General features: G+C 45.7%; 1 protein-coding gene across 1 annotated transcript in view; it reads right to left on the bottom strand.

The window, feature by feature from the left end:
• Window positions 1–9615: 9615 nt before the first annotated feature.
• The window catches only part of Ddx18 (DEAD-box helicase 18), a 15287-nt gene continuing 3419 nt past the window's right edge, over window positions 9616–21483 (bottom strand). The window contains exons 3-13 of the mRNA XM_028771497.1: window positions 20947–21057; window positions 18692–18827; window positions 18316–18416; window positions 17910–18224; window positions 16594–16733; window positions 15583–15744; window positions 14866–15018; window positions 13151–13264; window positions 11551–11607; window positions 11075–11252; window positions 9616–9931 (exon numbers count right to left, since the gene is read on the bottom strand). Of these exons, the coding sequence (XP_028627330.1) occupies window positions 9789–9931; window positions 11075–11252; window positions 11551–11607; window positions 13151–13264; window positions 14866–15018; window positions 15583–15744; window positions 16594–16733; window positions 17910–18224; window positions 18316–18416; window positions 18692–18827; window positions 20947–21057 (1610 nt within the window). The 3' untranslated portion in view covers window positions 9616–9788. The remainder of the gene's footprint in view (window positions 9932–11074; window positions 11253–11550; window positions 11608–13150; window positions 13265–14865; window positions 15019–15582; window positions 15745–16593; window positions 16734–17909; window positions 18225–18315; window positions 18417–18691; window positions 18828–20946; window positions 21058–21483) is intronic.

Genomic DNA, 21483 nt, shown 5'->3' with positions numbered 1-21483 from the left:
TATTTATTTATTTATTTATTTATTTATAAATAAAACACAACACCACCAACAGTAGATTGGGCCCTCCCACATCAATCATCAATCAAGAAACTCACAGACATGGCTACATGACAGTCTGATGGAGGCAGTTTTTCAGGGGGAGTTCCTTCTTCCCAGATGACTATAGGCTGTGTCAAGTTGACAATAAAAACTAAGCAGGACACTCCCCAAATAGCCCTACCACCTTCCGAGCACTTTTCAACATGAGAATCTTTTCAAGAGATACGTTATATGTAAGTTGTAACGTGCATTGTTTACACTGGGCCATTTAGTCCCCATAGCTGTGATGTGAATGGGTAAGATCTGGTGTGTGGCCATGAGTTCAAGGGTATTAGAACTATCTCCGGTTTGAGAAGCTTCTAGTCTTCGTTTTGTTGTTTGTTTTGGGGATGAGGGTTTCTGGGGACTGAAACCTGACCTCACACAGCCTTGTTATCATGTTAGTTTCATTTCTTGCCTTGGTCTGGGTTGAGGTTTAGTCTGTTGCTATGAATTGTAATGCTAAATACTGGCCCTCAAGGTCTAAGAGATGAGAAAATCCTCACACATACCAAGTGATTTTATGTAACCTTGCTCCTTAATTTAAAACTATTGGTTGAATAAAGACGCCTATAGCCTATAGTTGAGCAGAAGAAAGGTAAGTGGAGTTTTTGGTTCCTGGGCTTGGGAGGGTCTGAGGCAGGACTGTGAGGATAGAGGAGAGAGAGGTGAGGAAAAAAGAGACGCCATGGGGTAAGTGAGTCATGAAAACATGGCCATGAGGGCTGGCCAATTGGAGTAGGAGTGGCCTAGGAGGAACATGGCAAATTATAACTCGGGGTTATTGACAGGGAAGTAGACCAAAGAGCTTATAGCAGATATGTGCCCAGCTCTAGTACTGTTAAAGCTTACTATAAATGTAAAGCTTTCCTGTCTTTTCTCTGGGAACTGAATGCTCAAGGCAGGGTAGAACTCCCCACTTAATATTAAATAATTACCCCAACACATCTGCATGTTGAAAAGGCAGAGAGCCTAGTAGCTGTGCAGATAAGGCCCAGCGCCTCAGGAGCTGCTATTAGGTTCTGACAGCTGGGAGGTCTCCTCCCGAGACTCACGGGTCTTTGGACCATGTGAGAAGGCTGAGGAACTTGTCTTCCAGTTGCAAAGAAGAAGTTGCTCAGCAGAAGCAAGTGTAGGTGGGCAAGCATGCAGCCCTGGTTTTTCCCCAGGACCTCTCTGTGTTTAAACTGTCAGTAAGAGGAGGTGCCCAGTCTAGGGAAGTCTTTCTCCCTTAGTGAATTTTCCCACAACCTGCCCAGACATGTGGCTCTTAGTTGATCAGAACATGACAGTCACTGTAGAATATATTTATCCCCAAGCAGCCCACATATCTAACATAGATCATATATGAACACGATATATGACAAGATCTCGAGTTGCCTAGGAGACATACCTCTGAGCATGCCTGTGAGGGGGTTAGCTGGGGTGTGGAGACCTACCCTGTGCCTGGCATGATTCCATGGGCATAGGTCCCTGGCTGAATAGAAAGGAGACAGTGAGGGGAGCACCAGCATCCATGTCTTTCTGCTTCCTGACTGAAGGTTCAGTGTTAACAGCTGCCTCACACTCCTCCACCCCTTCCAAGGGTATCTATGAGGTCTAAGCTCGAGGCTACTCACATCATGCTCACTCACAGCAGCCTCTTCCTCTCTCCATCCTCAGCTGGCTGGGTGACTCCCACCTCTATAGGAGAGTGGCAGGGACCCTACCCAGTGTCTGCCTGTGAACCTGCAATCCTCTCTTCTTCCTCTGGGGAAATTTACCAACCCTAGGCTACCCAAGGTCCTAAGTAATCAGGGTCTACAAGTGGCACATCTCAAATGATGTATACACAGGAACTAAAGAGATGGACAATGCCCCTTCCCACCCTGCATGGGAATAAGTCATTCTGGTGATAAGCATGTAGCACAGGCTACTCACCAACCATATGGCCCTGGACCTCCATGGTCTCTCAGACCTGTAATGGGGAATGCCTGCTTAGCCTCATGGGTCTGAATTCTCCACAGAGCCCTTGCCATCCTGCTGATATCTGTGTGTCTGTGATATCCCTCTTTCTCCTAATAAATCTCTTACCCAAAAGGACAATCCACTTCAATGTCACACTGAGCCCCTTGTCTGAGGCTTTATAGTATCTTCAAACTGTGATCTCTGAAGCCCTTCTTCCTTGAGTAGTTTTGCCTTGTATCTTGTCACAGCAAAGAGGCAGTAACTCAATGCACCTCACCACCTACCTGTATCATGAAAGTCTGTAGCTTCTGAGTCCTTTTCTCCAGAATGGGCATTCACAAGGTGGTACAGGCTAGCCTCAACTAACAGGTCTGAGCTAGCCTCCAGAGCAGCTGGAATTTCAGGCCGGAGTCACCACAGATTTATCTGTTTTTTAATGTTTGGATTTTCTTCTGACCCGGCTATGATTAGCCTCACAGAACTCCTTCAGGATAACTCTGTAAAGCATCCTTTCCTTTCTCTGAGTTGCAAGTGCTTCCCCCACCGTTTGCATTAATCAGCTGAGCAGCTTGGATAGAGGATTGGAGATGGGTAGGTGGACACTTGAGGATGGGTGTTGTTTCCCACAGTGACTTTTATCTGAGCTGCTAAAACCAGCGCTTCCTGATGGCCTGCAGAACCCATCCATCCTATGTCTGCAGCCTTAGATTCTACTCAAAGAGTAGACTTAGATTACTGGTATCATCTCCTAGGCACCTTCAACAGGGCAGTCCAGTTCACTTACTGCTCAGATCGTGTTACCATGGTAACTTACTTTGCCATGCAAAACAGATGCAAGGAGTTGAACAAAAAGAAACTGGAATAAAACTCTGAGTACTCCTAACTCTTTCTACCAAAAGGTATTTGGTAAGAATATTTTCCATCCCAGGCCAGTGAGATGGCTCAGCTGGTTAAGTTTGTACAGTGGAGTTTGATCTCTTGAATCCACATAAAGGTAGAGAGAAACAGTTCTCCTGACCTCTATGGGTGTGCATGCACAAACATAATTATAATAAATTAATAAAAATTTAAAATCAATATTTTCATTCCAAAGAAATAAGAAAACTTTGAGGGGATGGAAATTCAATCAATATATAATGTATATAAGTATAAAAACAAACACAGAGGCTGAGAAGATAGCTCAGTGGATAGGAGCCTTGACTGTATACATGTGTATACATATGCCCATATACATATAATGATGTATACACATGAATTCAAATACACAGAACTCACATGAAAAGTCAAACATGGCAGCATGTGCCTGTAAGCCCCATGCTGTAGAGAGTGGAGACAGGAGGATCACTGTGCAAGCTGTCAGCCTAACTCCAAGTTTAGTGAAAGACTGTCTCAAGGCAATAAGGCAAAGACAGCCAACCAAAACCAATTAAGGCTGAAAACCTTCATTTAGTCCTATTCACATGACAGGAGAGGGTTGACCTCCTCAGTTGTGATCTGACTCCCACATTCATGGATGGTGCACACGCACACACACACAGCATGTATGCAGTGACTTCAGTGGGAAGGGTGCACACACAAGCAGATTTTGGAGCTCACTGGCCAGCCAGTCTCATCAGATCACTCATCTCCAGGCTCAGTGAAAGACCTTGTCTCAAAAAGTAGTATGTGGTGTGACAGAGGAGACCTAACATCACTTTTAGCCTCTACACACTTACACAGAGACTCATGTAAGCACACATGCAGCAGGATACTTATTCTGCTACATTGTATTCTCAGTGGAGCTCGGTCGAGGAGGTGGAGTTGGGAAAAGGAGAGGAAGGAGAGGGGAGAACTAGAGGAAAGGGAGGAGAAGAAGGAGGCTATCAGCCATGGAGAACCATGGATGGGTCAAAAGCTGTCCTGGGTAGCAACTTCTATAAAAAGGTTAGATACTGGGTAACAAGTGTGGGCATCTTGTTAATTGAGCATTTCTAAATATATAAATCCTTTAGATAATCATTAAGCTTTAAGAGTCTCATTTCTACCGGGTACTGCAAGGATGGCAGATATTGTCTGGGGTTCAGCCAAGCTTTGTGGATGCAGCGTGGTGGATTGGCAGAGCCACCCCCACACTGATGTCTCTTGAGTGCCAGGACCTGTGCATCTAGCTAGCCAGAGCCTTGGTCAGAGCCGAGGAGCAGTGGGAACCATGGTGGCTGCCCCAGGAACAAGCTGGACCGGCTACTGTTTTCTAAATATCACCCCCTACACACACACACACACACACACACACACACACACACACACACACGCACGAGCAATCCTACCTCCACCCAGCCTTACAGAGTCAAAAGATCTCAACTTTCAGGGGTGCTTAGCAGAGATTGTTTCTTGGCCTTCTCCAGCTCTAGAGCACACAAGGTACAACTTATGTGCCCATTTACCTATTCAAAGCCAGCTGTGCTATTCCTTCAAATCTCTTTGGTGCCATATTTTGTATTCTGATCTTGGTTTAAAAATTACTTATATGCTTTGTGTGGGGAAAGTAGTATATGTGTGTAGAGGTCAGAGGACAATTTATGAGAGTTAATTCTCTACTTCCTCCATGTGGGTCGATCAGGGATCAAATTCTGGTGGTCAGGCACCACAGCAAGTGCCTTTATCCAGACATCTGGCTGGACTCTTTCTCTGACTTTTAGTCTCATAAAGATACTGAGAATGCAGTGTGCCATGTGAACAGTTCAATATCATCATTCAATAATAGTGGTTCTGTAATTCACTACATAGATCAGGCTAGTCTTGAACTTGTGATGCTCCTGTACTCCTGACTCTTCTCAGATGCTCAAATATATGCTATGAGGATGAGGTCACAGGTACTGCTCCTGTGGTGTCAGGTCTGCTATGATCTAGGCAGCAACAGGCTTGAGGCTTTGGTCTTTGCTATCACACATAGCCCTACATCTGAACTCTGGTTCTCGTGGTTTCTCCCGCCTGTGTCTTTGGATACAACCATTATTCTTTTGCAGGAAGAATGGAGGACAAAAGACCACCTCAGCTAGCCTTAATCAGGGTGGAAGAGTCTCAGCTCTGGGTTGGATTCGGGCCTGAATCTGGGCCAGGACACTTATTAGCTGCCATGGCCTCTTCTGACTTGTATTAAATCCTTATTAACAATAGGATGACACTGTGCTTCTCAAGGTTTATCGGATGCTTGGAGAAGGTAAAGCACAGGAAGTGCTTAGGTCAAGAAGACCAAATGTGGCGGTGCATGCTGGGAAATACAGGAAGATCAGAGACACTCAAGGTATTAAACTTGGCTTAAAGCCTGATCGACATGGGGTCAGATCCATCTCTTCAAGCACTCTGAGCACCTAAGAGCCTAGCAATATGTCACTCAGGTCTTCTGCTTAGTGCCTCCCCACAAACACAAACGAAAGCTCCATTGCTCCAGGCCCAAGTTGCTTCTGACAACTCAGCAGGTGCTGTCAAAGTCCCTGTCCTCCTTGGCTTGGGCATATCTCAGAGGCCCTCTGCTGGCCACAAGGCAGAAACATAGAAAACTGTATGCACAAGTGCTTGCAATGTAGAGATCTGAGAAAATTTGAAGTTGGATCTTCTATTCTGTGGTCTCTGGGGATCAAACTCCAGTCATCAGGCTTGGATACATTTGTCTTTACCCACTGAGCCATCCTCAACTCACTACCCCAAAGAAGGCTCCTTTTAAGCAGCTTGTTGGCCTAAAGCACCCTAAAGCCTCCTTGATGGGGAAGTGTGAGGTGCTGGATCTTTTGTTTGGCTGCTGATTTTGACAGCTTTAGTCTCTGTGAACTCATGGCTTGTGATCTTTGGAGCTATTCTCCCTTCCTCCCTATGGATGAGGAAACAGGGCCTAGAGAGGTGAAGTCACTTTCCCAGTGTCTCATTGTAAGCTCTCCCAAGATCCAGAAACTCCTGGAGGCTCTGATACTCTCTGGTCTACCCTTCTCCAGATGACAATCTCCATGGAGGCAGAACAATGGCAAAATTCCCACTCCCTAATGCCTTTGAAGCTCCCAGATCCAGAGCAGGCTCTTCCAGGCTGAGCTCGCCTCCTGTTCTTTCTTTGATGTGTACTTGTCCTAGATGTTCCCAAGCCTTTCCCTGAGCTCAGGAGCAGGGCTGTGGCCTCAGAGAGTAGGGATGCAGATAGCAGCCTGGCCAGTTGACAAACAGCAGAGCTGGAGACAGAAAGCAAATCATAAAGGCTGCATCTCTGGGTTCTCAGAATGGATGAACAAGAAGCCAGAGTGATTTAGAAACAAAAACAAAAACGAAAAAACCCTGGGGCTGCGGATGTGACTCAGTGCATAGAGTGCTTGCCTGGCATGCACAAAGCCCCAAGTTCATTCGCCAACCCTCTAACAGTTGTGGGGCATATGCTTGTAATCTCAGCATTCCAGAAGTGGAGGCAAGGGCATCAGGAGCTTAAGATCATCCATGACTAGAGTTTGGGGTCAACCCACACTATATAGGATCCTCTCTAAAATTTAAAAAAAAAAAAATTAGGGGACTGTAAATATTATCGTTTTTTTTGAGGAGATTCTCAGGTTGCCCAGGCTGGCCTCAAATTTGCTGTGTAGCAGAGGATGGCCCTGAACTCGTGGTCCTCCTGCCTCTGGGAGGGAGTGCTGGGATTATAGATGGGTGCCACTTTGATAAACTATTGAATACATCTAGAGAACCAACCCAGAAAACACTCAGGAAAAATGGTGGGTGGCTATGTCTGCTGCACGTATGATGTCAAGTGCAGTTGCTGCCTAGATGCTCACTGAGGACCATCTGATCCCCATGCAGCAGCTTCAGAACTGGAAAAGGGGGTTACCCTTGTTTCTGCTCCTTCAATCTGTATCTGATTCAGTCTAAGCAGATATATCTGGTCGACTTAGACCCAGTCCCAGGTGGCTTTTTCCTAATGGGAACTGTATTACTTTTCTCTCCGGTGTGAAAAAATACCTGGGAAAAACAAGTAAAGGAAGGAAGGGCTTACTGTAGCTCACAATTGGAGGGCATGGTCCATCATGATGGGCAGGCACGAGACAGCTGGTCACACTGGATCAGTCAGAAGGCAAAGATGTCAATGGGCCCTGTACAGACCCTGGCCTATGGATGGCTGCTGTCATATTCATACCTAGTCTTCCTTCCTCAGTTAAGCCTTTCTGGAAACAGTCTGAGGTATGTTTCAGTGATCCTAAATCCCATCAAGTTGACTCTCATTGTTAACCATCACAGGAAGTGATCTCAGTAGTCCCCCAGGACTTGGAAACATGGTTTCCAAACAGGAAGTCTATATGCTGCACAGCAACTTAAAACCAAAAGCCTTCCCTCCTCCACAAACTGACAGGCGTAGATGCTGAAGCCAGAGGGGAAGACTTCCTCCCAAAGGGCATGTGGCCGGGGAAAATGTTTTATCTCCTGTGTGGATAACCAACCCACAAACTGAATGGGGCACTACTGAGCAATCCCAGTCTGTCTATAGCATGCTTCCCACACAAGGCATCAAAGGCACAGCTGCTTCCCTCCGGCGAGCCTAAGTATCTGCCTCCTGAGGATCATGATCATTGTGGATGACTACCCGTATTAGCATCATTTCCGGTGCTGGCCTTTCAACTGGCCAAGATCACAGTAGAGTGACAGGTACTCATGCCCATGACTGGAGCACACAGGAGGCAAAGGCATAGATGCCAGTGAGGCTACCCTACTCTACAAAGCGAGCACCAGGCAGAGGTACACAGTGACTGTCAACCATGATCAGAGTAGACAAGGTTCAACAGGAGGCTTACACATGCAGATTGGATACTTTATAAACCTAACTGCATGAGAACCTCTCAAGCAGGTTCCTTGTTCCATCAGTGATCAGCTAAATCTCCCAGGGATGAGGAAAGCTACCTCAGTGCCTCACCTGCAGAGACTGTAAGAAGGTAACTAACTGCACTTACACACACACACACAGAAAAGACCTCTGCAGACATAATTATTAAATGTCAGGTGTTAGGAACCCAAGAAGCTAAGCGGTCAAATTTTAGTTACATCTGGCAATTTTGGATTTCATCGACAACACAACTTTCTAGATGCCACCAAGAACACTTTAGAGTGCAAGGACTCCTCTAAGATTTGACTGAACCTCTGTTAAATATAACTTGTTCACTTTCAAACATCAACACAATGGCCTTCATTTACAGGGCTCAGAGGAAGTCAGCTCTGACCCAAGGCCGAGCATTGCCTGGGATAAATCTCAGATTGCTGGGACTCTGGATGGTCCCCTGCACCAAGCTGGTAGAGGCCCACCCAAGCTGTGCTGCCAAGTATCTAGATGAGCATTACCTTTCCACTTCCTCCTTTTCACTTGTATGCATGTATGTGAACAGGTCTGAAGCTGATAGTCACTGTCGAGTACTTCCACATAACTGACAGGTCTTTCAAACCCAGAGCTCATCAATGCCACCTGCAATCACAGGTGGGTTGCCATGTCTGCCTGGCACTTATGTGCTCCAGGGACCCTGATTCTGCTGTGCCAAGTGTTTTACACGTGTTGTATCCCTTTAGTTCTGGCCAGGCAAGGTGGTGCATGCTTCTGATCCTAGCATTCTTAGGAGGCAAAGACAGTAGTGATTCCCTGAATTCAAGACCAGCCTGTTCTACACGGTAAAACTCTATTCAGAAAAAAGTCTTTGTAGTTACTCAATGGTACTCCACTTCTCTTGCTGTGAGGGTCAATAGTGTCTGACCTCTTCTCTATAAGTGTTAAGACTCCTGGGTATTTCTTTCAAACATTTCTTGTTCCTGCAGGTGATCTTTGCTGCCTTCCATCTTGTTAAGTGCAGTATCTTATCTAGTTGTGAGAGGGTAAGACAGTGCAGCGGTTCCTCCATCTTGTATCCTTGCTGAGGCCATTTTGAGTTTTAACTAGAATTCGATCTTGATGGAGAGAGAGTCCCATGGAAAATTACTCAACTCTATTCTAGGACAAAGGTCAAGATGTCTCAGAACAGTTATATTAGCTTCTGTTAATCTGCCTGCTGTGCAAGACGGAACTCCTGCAGCTGCAGAGTAATATACCAGCAAACACTTTTTGCCTTTAAAAGCTTCTTGCTCGCAGGGCGGTGGTGGCACACTCCTTTAATCCCAGCACTTGGGAGGCAGAGGCAGGCAGATTTCTGAGTTTGAGGCCAGCCTGGTCTACAGAGTGAGTTCCAGGACAGCCCGGGCTACACAGAGAAACCCTGTCTCGAAAAACCAAAAAAAAAAGCTTCTTGCTCTAAATGCTTAGGCCTAACTTGGGTCTGAAATAACTTAGTGTAGTCTTAGATGGCCAGAATAAAGACTTTCAATTGGCTACACACCATGGCTGGCGGGTTTTCTAAAACACATTCTGCCTTAGTCACTTGTCTTCACCTCCCATCTTGCTGTAGGGATGGTGGGATTATACAGGCCCTACCATGCCTGTTTTAAGTAGTTTCTGGGGATTTGAACTTATTCTTCATCTCCACAGCCCAATTACATGTTCTTGAAAACAACCAACCAACCAACCAACATACATAAGCCCATTGTAAAAATCAGGAATATATCAAGAGGGAAAGGTATAAAACAGTGATATAATTTGATTTATGAAAGTATTTAAAAATAAAATATTATCATAGTAAAGACAGAAAGATTCTAAATGCGATAAAAGTTCATTTTTAAGGGGTACTGGGGGTTGGGGGGTGGGGGAGTTGGACAAAGTAAGTCCAGGCGGAAGGCAGATCGCCTCAGTGAGAGAACTGCCTGCGGTCTGCTGGTTTCTTACTGATGTGTTTAAAGATCTTGGACTTCTCCACTTTCTTTGTTTTCTGGTAGCCGAATCCCCCGCCACCGCCTCTCTTTTTAAGCTTGCCATCATGGCTGCTCACATCTTCAGGAGAACATTAAGGAAGCCAAGCAACAAAGAGAACAAGCTGCAGAGAAAACCCCAACACGCCCAACACTGCCTGTGCCACACTTCCCTTGACCAACAAGACGTGGGGCAAGCTGTGCCATGAACCTGCACGAGACCAGGAGCGACAATAAGCTTGTACACCAAAATGAACACCAATGACTCTGAAGTCAACTGTGGTGGCAACATCAACCAGCACGCTATAATCATGACAGAGTAGAATAGTGGAGTCAAGAGGTCAACTGAAGATTGATACTGCGCATGCCTTTCAGGTCTGTTGAGACCAGAGTCAGAGGCTCATGATCCATGCACTGATTCTTTCTCATACAATCCGACTCTCACTACAGCAGACTGTCATGGGTCTGGGGTGGAGAAACTCATCAACCTGGTCCTGGAATCCCCTCAGGAGTTACTCTAGTAGCATTAAAAAGCATTAAAATCTCCTATCTGACTCTTTCTTTTGAAAATATGGTCCATACTCAAGCACATCTGTGCACACACACCAAACTGCAATGGAAGTAACTGGGAGGTCCCTTTGCCCCTCCCTTAGACCAAGGCTTAGGTTTGGTTTCTGTAGCCAACCTTGCCATTTCTGTGGAGGTAACCCTCTGATGGCTACATGAGGGTGGAACTCCGAGAGCTCTCTCCTCTCTCTTCAGCTGCTTCCCACCTCTCTGTGCCTCTACCCTGAAGACACACTACCTGCCTTCCACTAACACTCATATTTCTGTCTCTCTAATATTCCTGTCTGTATGCATGTGGCCATGTGTGCCACGGCACTCACTGGAGGTCAGAGGACAACTGTTGGAGATGTTTGGTTCTCTCCTTCCACCCCGAGTCCTGGAGGTCAAACTCGGGTGCCAGGTTTGCTGGGCAAACACTTTTGCCCACTAAGCTATCCTGCCAGCTAGCCTTAGTTCTTCAAAGACTTAAATCCTGAGCTGCCTTATTCTAATTCTCACCCCAGGGACAAGTCCGTGCTGACCCCTTCCTAGTCCCATGGTCTATGCTAGGCAGACACACAATGGGCAGGATGAACACCAGAGGCTTTACACCACTTACTGTTAAGCCCCAATAGCTCTGCTAAGCCCCTTAATTGCAGCACAACATCACAAAGGATACTCAGATCAACAAAAGGAGGGACCTTAAAACCAAAAGACAGAGCAACCTGAGGTAAATTTAAGTTGTTCACATTGAAGATCTGCTTGAGAGAGTGGGAGTCATATGCTCGTATGTAGGATTTATATGCTTCCTGGGCAGACTTGTGGAGAAAGTAGTTCTTTTCGATCAGCTTTTCCAGCTGAAATAGAAAGAAAAAAAGCAGACATCAACTATTAGAACAGTTAGCCAAAAGCCACCTGTCCTAGCTCACCAGATTCGGCTTTGGCCTCTGGGTCTCAGGCAGCACAGGTGCAAGACTGAGGTTCCAGCAGGGCCATCAGAGAGCAGGACCCATGTAGGAAGAGTTCTGAAGGACCTCACAGTCCAAGCCAGCATCATACATGAGAGTGAGCTCTGGCACCGACTGCAAAACTCCACAAAGCAGTATTGGGGTAGGTGATCTCTTCCCCAGAAAGGTAATTAAACAAAAAGCATACCTGAGACTGGATATCAGAAACTTTAGACCAGGAAAAGTCAAACTGATTCAGTGGAACCTAGAGAAACAACAATTAAGTATTAGTCAGTGGGGCACTCAGGATTAGATGTATGAAGACTCAAGTGCCCCATCAGCAGTGACAGCAAGGGACAGTGCTGGCTCTGAGGACAGAAATGCCTGGGCTGTGGAAGCCCCAGGACAGGGACAGTGATTTGCTGCTTGCTACCTCCCATCATTAGAGCAGTGCACCTCTGCCGAGTTCAGTTGGATCCAGCGTGGCAGCCGGCATTTCTTTCTTAAAAGCTGAGGTGAGGAACTGAGCAGAGGCAAGCAGTTGCTAACTTCCCCCACCTCCTGACCCTGACATTCAGGGTGATAAATGATTTCCTGTTTTTCCTATTTTCTAGCAGGAAAATTGCTCTTGAACCTGCTGTGATCCTCCTGCCTCTGCTTCCTGATTGCTGAGATTATAGGTGTGTACTACCATGCCTGGGATGGTCACCTCTCTTCCTCTATACCAGGAGAGGTGCCTCAATTCCACTCTGTGTCTGATGCTAATGGCACTGAGCCCATGCCAAGATGACTCCAGCTCTCCCAAGAATTTATCAAATATTATCTTTACATAGCTGTAAGAACAGACAGAACCTGTGTTCGTGTTACATATTGGGGAAGATAACAGGTATCCCAGGACTGGCTGCTGCCGTCCCCTAGGAAGGCATGTGTGCTGGCCTGGAAACAGACAGGAAAGTGATGGAGCAACCTGTCACTGTACATTTGTGTGCTGGGAGCACAACTTGCTGAACAGTGTCCTGTGGAGATCTAGGAAAAGAACAGCAAGGCAAAGTGTGCAGGGCAACCCTAGGAATCTGTGTCATGTTATATGAAGGAGGAAATCCATGTGGCAAGACTATGTGCCAAGAGGGTGTCATGGTGCCAGGGTCATGGACAAGCAGGCCTGCCATGTACCTACCAGGCCTAGCAACAAGGAGGCCATATGTAGTCTGGACGCATCCTCTCCTGGCAAGACAGAATAGGGGCAAAGCCAGGTAGGTTGGAGATTAGATGGAGACTAGAAAATATACAAACCACTTTCTTAAACAAGACCGAGGAGGCAAGGGCAGTGGCCATGGCTAGTCCTGAAGGGAGCAGCAGGAAGCAGAGCTTCCCTGGGAAACTTGAGATGGGAAAGCACTGGCGGTACGGAGACCAAGAAGTGCTGGAAAGAGTCAGGAAAGGGAGGAGGAGGCTGGCACAGGAGAGCACAGATCTGCTGCTCATCTATGACAGAAAGAGACCGGGAAGATGCTGCACAGCAGACTGCAAGGATGCTGGGGAGCAGAGAAGGAGAACAGAGCTGCAGACAACCAGAAAGAAGAGTCTCTAACAGTCACTGGGGAAATGGAGATGGGGACAAAGCCATGGGCCTGTTCCTTCTGTTCATGCTTCCCAGGCAGAAATACATTTTATTACCTCACCCAGTACTGTTTTGACACCAACTCAACCTCTACCCTGCCGTCTACAGAGATGGTACCTGAGAAGAATCCTCATATATCAAGAGGAGTTACTTCTCAACTTAAGATTTTCCAAGCAAAGGCCTTTACCTTGGACTGTTTCAAGTAACGAAGGAAACCCAACTCTTCAGGGCGCAGGATGAGCAGAGCGTGCCCTCTTCCATTCAGGCCTCTGGCTGTTCTACCGACACGATGGATGTATTCCTGTGTCAAGGCAAGACAATCTGCCTTAAGTTATGATGTCTTCATGAGTGAGCAACTAGCATCTTGACTGTGTTTCTCGATGAAGGAAGCATGCTGGCACACCTACACTAGACGACGCACCAATCCCTGGGCGGGGACATCTTCACCTTCACATCCTTTACACTCTGGGCCAGCATTCTCTCTGCGGATACCACCCCTTAACAGGGCCAACCACCAAAGCAAGAAGACCTTCTTCACTCATCAGCCATACCAACACTGTGTAAGAGCAGCTCCATAGGCCAGTCATATCAACAATGACCTATTAAAATGACCATTATAGTTCACCTTCAAAACAGTTTTCTAAGGAAATTAATTTAAATGCTAGGCAGTACTTTATAGCTCATTGTTTGTTGAAAGTACTTTTGTGTATGGTGTATGCATGTGAGTGGAGAGGTCAGAGGGGAGGCCAAGTGCCTTCCTTGATGGTCCTCCGCCTTGCTTGTCCACGCAGGCTCTCTCTGAACCTGGAGCTTGCTGTTTCTGTTCAATGGCTGTACAAGTCCTCAGAGCCCGTTTGTCCCCGTCCTCCTCCTCCCCTGCCACTGCTGGGGCTACAGAGCACTGTACATGCCCAGCCCTTACGTGGTTATTTATCCTACTGAAAACTCTACAGATTCTTATTTGCTCCCTTCCCCAATGTTACTTCCTCCAGATACCAGTTGGACACACCAGTCTAAGGACCTAGCATTCTTTTTTTTAATAAACAGAGTTTTCTTTAAGTGAGATGTAAAAAATGAAAAGATGGCGATTTGCCATCAGTAAGCTTAAGATATAATCTTTGTTACACTTCTTCGAGGCTGTTTTTTTTCCCCTTTCTTTCTTTCTTTTTTTAAATCCAATCCCCCCTCCTCCTGCTTCTACGAGGATGTTCTCCCACATTCCTCCCCACTCCTACCTCTCTACCCTCGAATTCCCCCACACTCGGTGTCCAGCCTTCAGGGGACCAAGGATCTCCTCTCTCACCTATGCCCGACAAGGCCATCCTCCCCTACATATACAGCTGGAGTCATGGGTCCCTCCATAAGTGCTCCCAGGCTGGTGGTGGGAGCTCTAGTTGGTTGGTACTGTTGCTCTCCCCATGGGGCTACAAACCCTTTCAGCTCCTTCAGTCTTCTCTCTAACTCCTCCATTAGGAACCCCATGATCAGTTCAATGGTTAGCTGTGAGCATCCGCCAGGACCTAGCATTCTTTTTTTTTTTTCCTTTGGTTTTTCGAGACAGAGCTTCTCTGTATAGTTCTGGCTGTCCTGGAACTCACTCTGTAGACCAGACTGGCCTCAAACTCAGAAATCCGCCTGTCTCTGCCTCCCAAGTGCTGGGATTAAAGGCGTGTGCCACCACCACCCAGCCAGGACTTAGCATTCTTAAGGTCACAGACACCACTCAAACCTCTTTGCACACCCCTTTTGAGTCCCACAAGGTCTCTGACACTCAACACCAGTGATACCCTACTGCTGACAGAGTGGCTGTTCTGTATAGGTAAGCCTCATGGATAAGAAGGGACATGCTTCTTTGGGCAAGTGCAGTCCTTCTCACAGATCCATTCTGAAGACACCAGTTACCTTGGGGTCATCGGGAGGGTCATACTGAACAATCCAGTCCACTTCAGGGATGTCCAGCCCTCTGGCTGCCACATCAGTACACAGCAGTATTCCTGAATCTGCGTTGCAGAATTGGAAGAATGTGGTTGTTCGCTTATTTTGTTTTTGCTTTCCCTAGATTCAAAATCAACAAGAGCACAAAAGCCATTCAAGTTGTATGTGAGAGTTGAATGTACAACCAATCAACTGTGGAGCTGCTACCACACTGTAGAGCAGCCTCACTGCAGCCCAGGCCCTCTCGCCCCAACCGGACCTTCTGAGGGGGAGGGTGTCTCTTATTATTGCATTCACCTCTGTGTTATAACACTTCTGTGTGCAGTACTCTGTTTACACCGACCCCATTCCCCTCTCCTGTTCCCTCCCACTCCTGCTCATTCCCTTTTCTCCCTCTTCCTTCGAGTCCTTGTGATTCAAGAAGTGTACAAAAGTGTGGTGAAGTGGACTGCCAGCACACGGGCACCTTACGAGTGGCCACAGCACTGAGGAAACATCTGACAACCGTTAGCCTCCTACCGACCCTTGGGTGGGGCAGAGCCTTGAAGCCTCCCACCACCTAATCTTCAAACAGTCACAGCCGTTCTCAGATCCATGCAGAGCACTCATCTCCTGCAACCACTCAGATCTGTGTTCAGAGGGAGGCATCCCAGGCTTAAGCCGCTTCTCAACAAGCTCACTTACATGGATGGCCAAGACAGGCAGGTCAATGTAGTTCAGCAGCTCATAGTGGTATTTCACAGACATACAAGATGAAAAGAAGACCATTACTTTCTTCTTCCGGTTCTTCTTAAGGAATGTGAATAGCAGAAGGAACCTCTTCTCAGAGGGACAAACAACGTATCCCTGAAATGGTGCAGGTGAACAGGTTACTCACAAAAGAATGTGACTGAACACAGCAATATACTGCAAGGCCTTTCTGCCACGTTTAAGGAGTATACCAACCTACCAACCCCAATCATATGGAACTGTTTACTCATTGAAAGAATTTGCCTTGGAGCTAGAAACACAGCTCAGCCAGTAAAGGGCTGAGGACAGGCATCCATGGGAATGCTGGGTAAGTGTGGCAGCCAGCATGGAATCCCAATGCCCAGCATATGGGATCAGTGGGGAAAACTGACTAGCTAGATTAGCTGAGTCTACAAGCACTGGTTCAAATGAGATTCTTCTCAATATTCAAATGGTGAGCCATCAGGAAGATATCTGACATTAGTTTCTATCCCTCTCCCCCCCCCCTCTCTCACACACGCACACGCACACGCACACGCACACGCACGCACACTTACTCAAGCTTAAACTTGTTTTCATCACCTCAGACCTGGCATCACTTTTCTGACTTTCACAGCGATGCACCTATTCCCCCAAGCTAGTTTCCTCTCTACCACCCAACTTCCCTGGCACCTCATGGAGATAATTAAGAAACAAGTTCTAGCTGTATTAAAATTAGTAGTGACTGATGCTTCCCACATAAAAGGCAGCATCAACAGAATAGAAGTTGGTCCGGTCGTAGAGTTCACAGTATTTTATACTCAAGAGTCAGAGACACCAAACCCAAGTCTGCTAATCTGACTCATATCCATCAATCACTGCGCCCTCTGGATCATTCTGAAGACACACAAGGAAACACCAAGTACGATCCTTAAGGGCTTTACTTATTTACTTTTTAGTGTGTGCTAAGCTAGTCATAAACAGTACCTGCTCAAGGCCATCCACTGTGGCAACCTCTTTATCGTCGTCAACACCCACGTACAATGGCTCTTTTTTCAGAGAAATTCTTGCCAAGTCTTCAACTTTTCGAGTTTGCGTGGCAGAAAAGAGCATGGTTTGCCTACGTGCTAAAAAGACACAAAAATAGCCAAACCTTCCAAAGAATCTCATAACTGCTTCACAATTACACTTTTGGAACAGAGTCCAGGAAGAGAAACTATGCTGTTGGTATACATATCCAGATAACATCAAGAGTAAGGTTATAATGTGAATTTTAGGTCTATAAACATGGTAACTTAGGTGAAATGGACAAATTTTACATAAATTAAACCCAGGAGATGGGTAGTTACAGCTTCCCCAGTCACCAGCAATGCTTTCTTCAAGTTACTCAAAAGAAAAGCATCTATAACCCTACAACTTGTGAACATTCACAGTAAACTGTAGCAGTCCCGAGCTGCAAACCACACACACCTCTCAACAGCTGACTGAATTAAACAACCACTGTACTCACACAACTCAGGTGACATGTCCATCACTTTGCTTGTGGTTATGACTTTTAAGCAGTACACAAGTGTATCAAAATTAGATACTTCAAGGCGATTGGTCTACTTATTTTTAGATTAGGTGTTTGTGTGTCTGTATACTAAGTCAAGTGCCTTCAGAAGCCAGAGGGGTTAGATTCTCCTGGAGCTAGAGTTACAGGTGATGACCATGTGGTGTGGGTGATGGGAACCAAACCTGGGTCCTCTGCAAGAGCAGCATGTGCTCTTAATTGCTGAGCCATTTCTCTGGGCCCTACTTTATGTTGTGAGGCAGAGTCTCATGCAGCTCTGGGTCAAACTGTCTGGAGTCAAGGTCTCAGGGGTGATCCTGAACTCCTGCTCCCACACCTGGATAATTTCACGGTTTCTTATGTCAATTATTTCAGCATCACACAGAGGATCATCGCCTCATTATAGATATGAACAATTTGTCATGTTGAAAGACTTCATCCATGAATACAACATGGAAGGCGAGACTGCCCTCATGGAGATAAAAACAGGGACCACAGAGGAGGGATTCAGCCAGAGCTCAACTCTTACAAGGAATCCTCACATTGAGACTGCTAAACCTGCGTTTTAGTTTACGTGCTACGGTAATGTGCTGTATGAAGCCAGCAGAACTACTTCTGAAGGCGACAGGAGTGTGGACTCCTCATATGGCCACAGTAAAACTCTGGTATTAAGATACTAATTTTCCTACAAGATCACCAATCACAGGTCTTTAACTACCCCGTGAGGCCCATGCAGATGCCACCTACTTACCTGGCAAAAGTTTAATAATTTGCTTTAACTCTTCTTCAAACCCAACATCCAAGATACGGTCAGCCTCATCAATAACCAGACACTGCAGGTTCTTGTACATAAATCCTGGCGTGTTCTGCATGTGGTCCAGGAGCCGGCCTGGCGTGGCCACGACGATGTTGATCCCATTGACGAGCTTCTGCACTTCGGCAGACCTGTTGCTGCCACCCATAATCAGCCCATACGTGTGAACATGGTGTGTCATCAGTTCCTTAAGAACACCAAAGGTCTGCATGGCCAGTTCTCTGGTAGGAGAGAGAATCAGGACTCCTGTTCCTAAAAGGTAAAAGGTGACAGATGGCCATCTCCACAAGTCCTTAAGAGACACAAATCCTAGTGACATAACAGCACAGAGACAGAGCCTTACCATTCCTGGGCATGAACTTCAATTTGACAATGAGCTCGATCACAGGGATGAGGAAAGCGAGGGTTTTGCCGCTGCCGGTTTTTGCAGCCGCCAGAAGATCCCTTAGTATTGCAGAAGACAAAGGACATTTATTTATTTGACGCACGCATGCAGATGTGTACTTAATCTACACTGTATGTTATGAGCATGCTCTAGGCACTGAGTGAGAACACAAGGTGCCTAGCACATAAATTACAAAGACTGATACACCGTCTTTAATAGAGCCGAACAGGATTCCATATAGAGAACAAAATCAGAGGAACACACATGCATTACTTTTACAACTGCACAGTCCTAAGGGCAGACAGGAATGTCCCTGTGTCAATGTCAGCCGTACCTGCCTTCCAGAAGTGGCCTGATACTTTTATGCTGGATCTCCGTCATGTGCTTGAAGCCCATTTCTTCTATGGCCTTCAGGGTGTTCTCATTGACGAGATTAGACAAGGAAGCAAATGAAGTGTCCTCAAAAGCACCTAGGAGGAGATTGCTCAGTGTCAGGCTGTGTGGTCAGCCCAAGTGCCAGCATTGCTGCCTAAGTCCACCTGATTCTTACAAGAGCTTCTTATAGCCAGAAGACACTAATGTCCAATCACTGCTAAGACAATGATGAAAAAAATCCATGGAAAAAGACATGCTTAACAGTATAAAATGTGTAAACATGGGCTGGAGAGATGATCTTAGTTCCAGGAGTAAAATGACTACTAATCTCTGTGGTATGCATGAGCACACACATATATGCTGGCAAAGTACCATACACAGAAGAAACAGTATAGACATGAAACATAATAAAGCAACCCTCCACTCTGCCGCAGCCGTGGCTTCTCAGCGTGGCAGGAATGATGGTTCTGACGTGCAACTGATGTGGGAAACCATCCACAACCTTCATTTTTATTTTCAGTGTGGCACTGATAAACTACTAGATACATAATGCTTTTATAAATCAGTTCTCTTAGACTTTTCCCCACCAGAGGCCAAATCATTTTTTTAAAAAAGATTTTACTTTTAACTACATGTCTGTATGCAGACATGTGTATATGAATGCAGACCCCTGTAGATGCCCTGGAGCTAGAACCACCTGTGCACAGGTTACTGTGAGCCACTAACATGGGTGTTTATCTCTAGTCCTCTGCTTTCAGCTGCTAAGCATCTTTCCAGCCCCGGGGAGCATGTTTAGGGCAGGTTACTGTCAAAGTTGCTGCAGGATATTTCATCACACTGTGAACCCCAATATTGTGTTGTTTACTGGACAAGTCTATTCTAGTTGTGGCGTGGCTCCGCCTTAGCACACACCTTTAATCCATCTGGCTGAAATACAGATATGCCCTTAGTTAATCCCAAACGATAAAGGTGAAGGTGAAGTTAGTTTGTAGAAGGAAGCACCCATGTCAAATCAGAGAAAGATTTGACAGAATAGGATATGCCCAACTCTCACAAGAACAGAAACTGAAGCTACTTAAAGGAGAGGCAGTTTTACTAGGATCGTTATATACAAAGACAGGTTGTACAGAGAGAATAAGCTTCACACAAGTGAAGACAGAATGAACCAGAGAATGAGGAGCCAGAAGATCAGAACGTATCAGGCCAAGCAGAGCAATTCAGTCAGAAGCTGAAAGAAGCCAGTTTGAATCAGTCAACATGGAAAGGAATTTTGAGCTAGAACAGCTAAAGTGACCATCCAGCCAGAACTCAGAAAGATCTAGAAAGGGTGAGCTTATTCAATAGTTAAGTGAGAGCTGAAAACATTATAGGCCTACATAAGAAGCTTCCAGGACTAGGCTCAGGTTAGCAGACAGAAGCAGTAAGCCTTGGAGAAAACAATTATATCAGGGAATAAAAGATACTTTTACAGAAGGTAGTATGTATTCAGTGCATACTTGACTTCTATTTTGAACCTCAGCAAGTTTATTGGGATACAGCCCCACTGTAAAAAAGGAACATCTAAATTGGCACTGGGCTGAAGAATTCTTTTTGTGTGTGGGGACTAAATTCAAGACCTTGTGTATGCTGGACAAGTGTCTATCCTACGTATCTCAAGATGCTGTGTGGCACCTCCATACTCTAGACATCAGTAGACTGCCCACAGTCAGGCTTTGCGTGTACAACTTTTGATGCTAACATGGCTATTTCTGAGAAAAGCTTGTTGCTTGACTTGGGGTACAACTGTCCTGGCTGAGAACCACTTCTGTAACTTCTGTATTTTCTCTGAAGACTGCACGCAGTACAGTACCACCCGGTGACTAGCAATCGCAATTAAGCATTAAAATACCGAGATCAGAACTCAGCTGGAAGCAAGCAAGCAAAATCTCCTGAGAACGGCTCAAATAACTCCTACATAATTCTGGCTGGGGCAATGAATTCCAGTCTGAATTCTTGCATCCCAGAAGCTGTGAGAAGATTTAACAATTTAAATATTAGGAACACAGAGGAACAAAAAAGGGATGGAGAAAAGTGCCTAGGTACCACAAAGTAGAAAGTAACGGAAAATGGTACAAAGATACAAAAGTCACTGCTGGCTGGTAATTAAAGGTCACAATGGGACCTTCAGTCATACAGAGCTAAGACAAGCCACCTGGAAAAGTCCCTGGCCATCACCTGTCAGTCCTAGGGGCAGGCTGGGCACCTCGCTGTCATCTGACTTCTTCACAACATCTTCTGGTTCCTTACAAGCTTCAGCGCTTTCTTCAGTTTTTACTTTTTTGGTATCTTGGTTTAAAAAAACAAAGAAATAAAAACCCCTTTATTGTTAACCAATGGGAAAGGAAGATCTCTAATGTAAAGAAATATTTTAAAGCTTTTTAAAGCTTAACATTATTCGATACTTGCTACAAACCTTTTTTTCGGGAAGAGACTTGTTCAATATTTAAAATCTCGGGGTATAAATGATTTGCAAACAATGTTTTAAAGTTTCTTAAAGCATTACACTATTCCAGATTAAAAAATGATCACACTCCCCTGCCCCTAATAATAATTATCTGTGTAGCCCTGGCTGTCTTGAAGCTCAACTTATAAACTAGATTGGCCTTGAACTCAGAACTCAAAAGATTTGTCTGGCTCTATCTATAGAGTGCTAGGATTGACAGCATACACAAACACCTTCTACTTCTAAAAAAAAGGATATTTTAAGTCCCA

Source organism: Grammomys surdaster, unplaced genomic scaffold, assembly GCF_004785775.1.
Source record: "Grammomys surdaster isolate TR1022 unplaced genomic scaffold, NIH_TR_1.0 208, whole genome shotgun sequence".
NCBI lineage: Eukaryota > Metazoa > Chordata > Mammalia > Rodentia > Muridae > Grammomys > Grammomys surdaster.
This window is presented reverse-complemented; position numbering and strand designations above follow the sequence as displayed.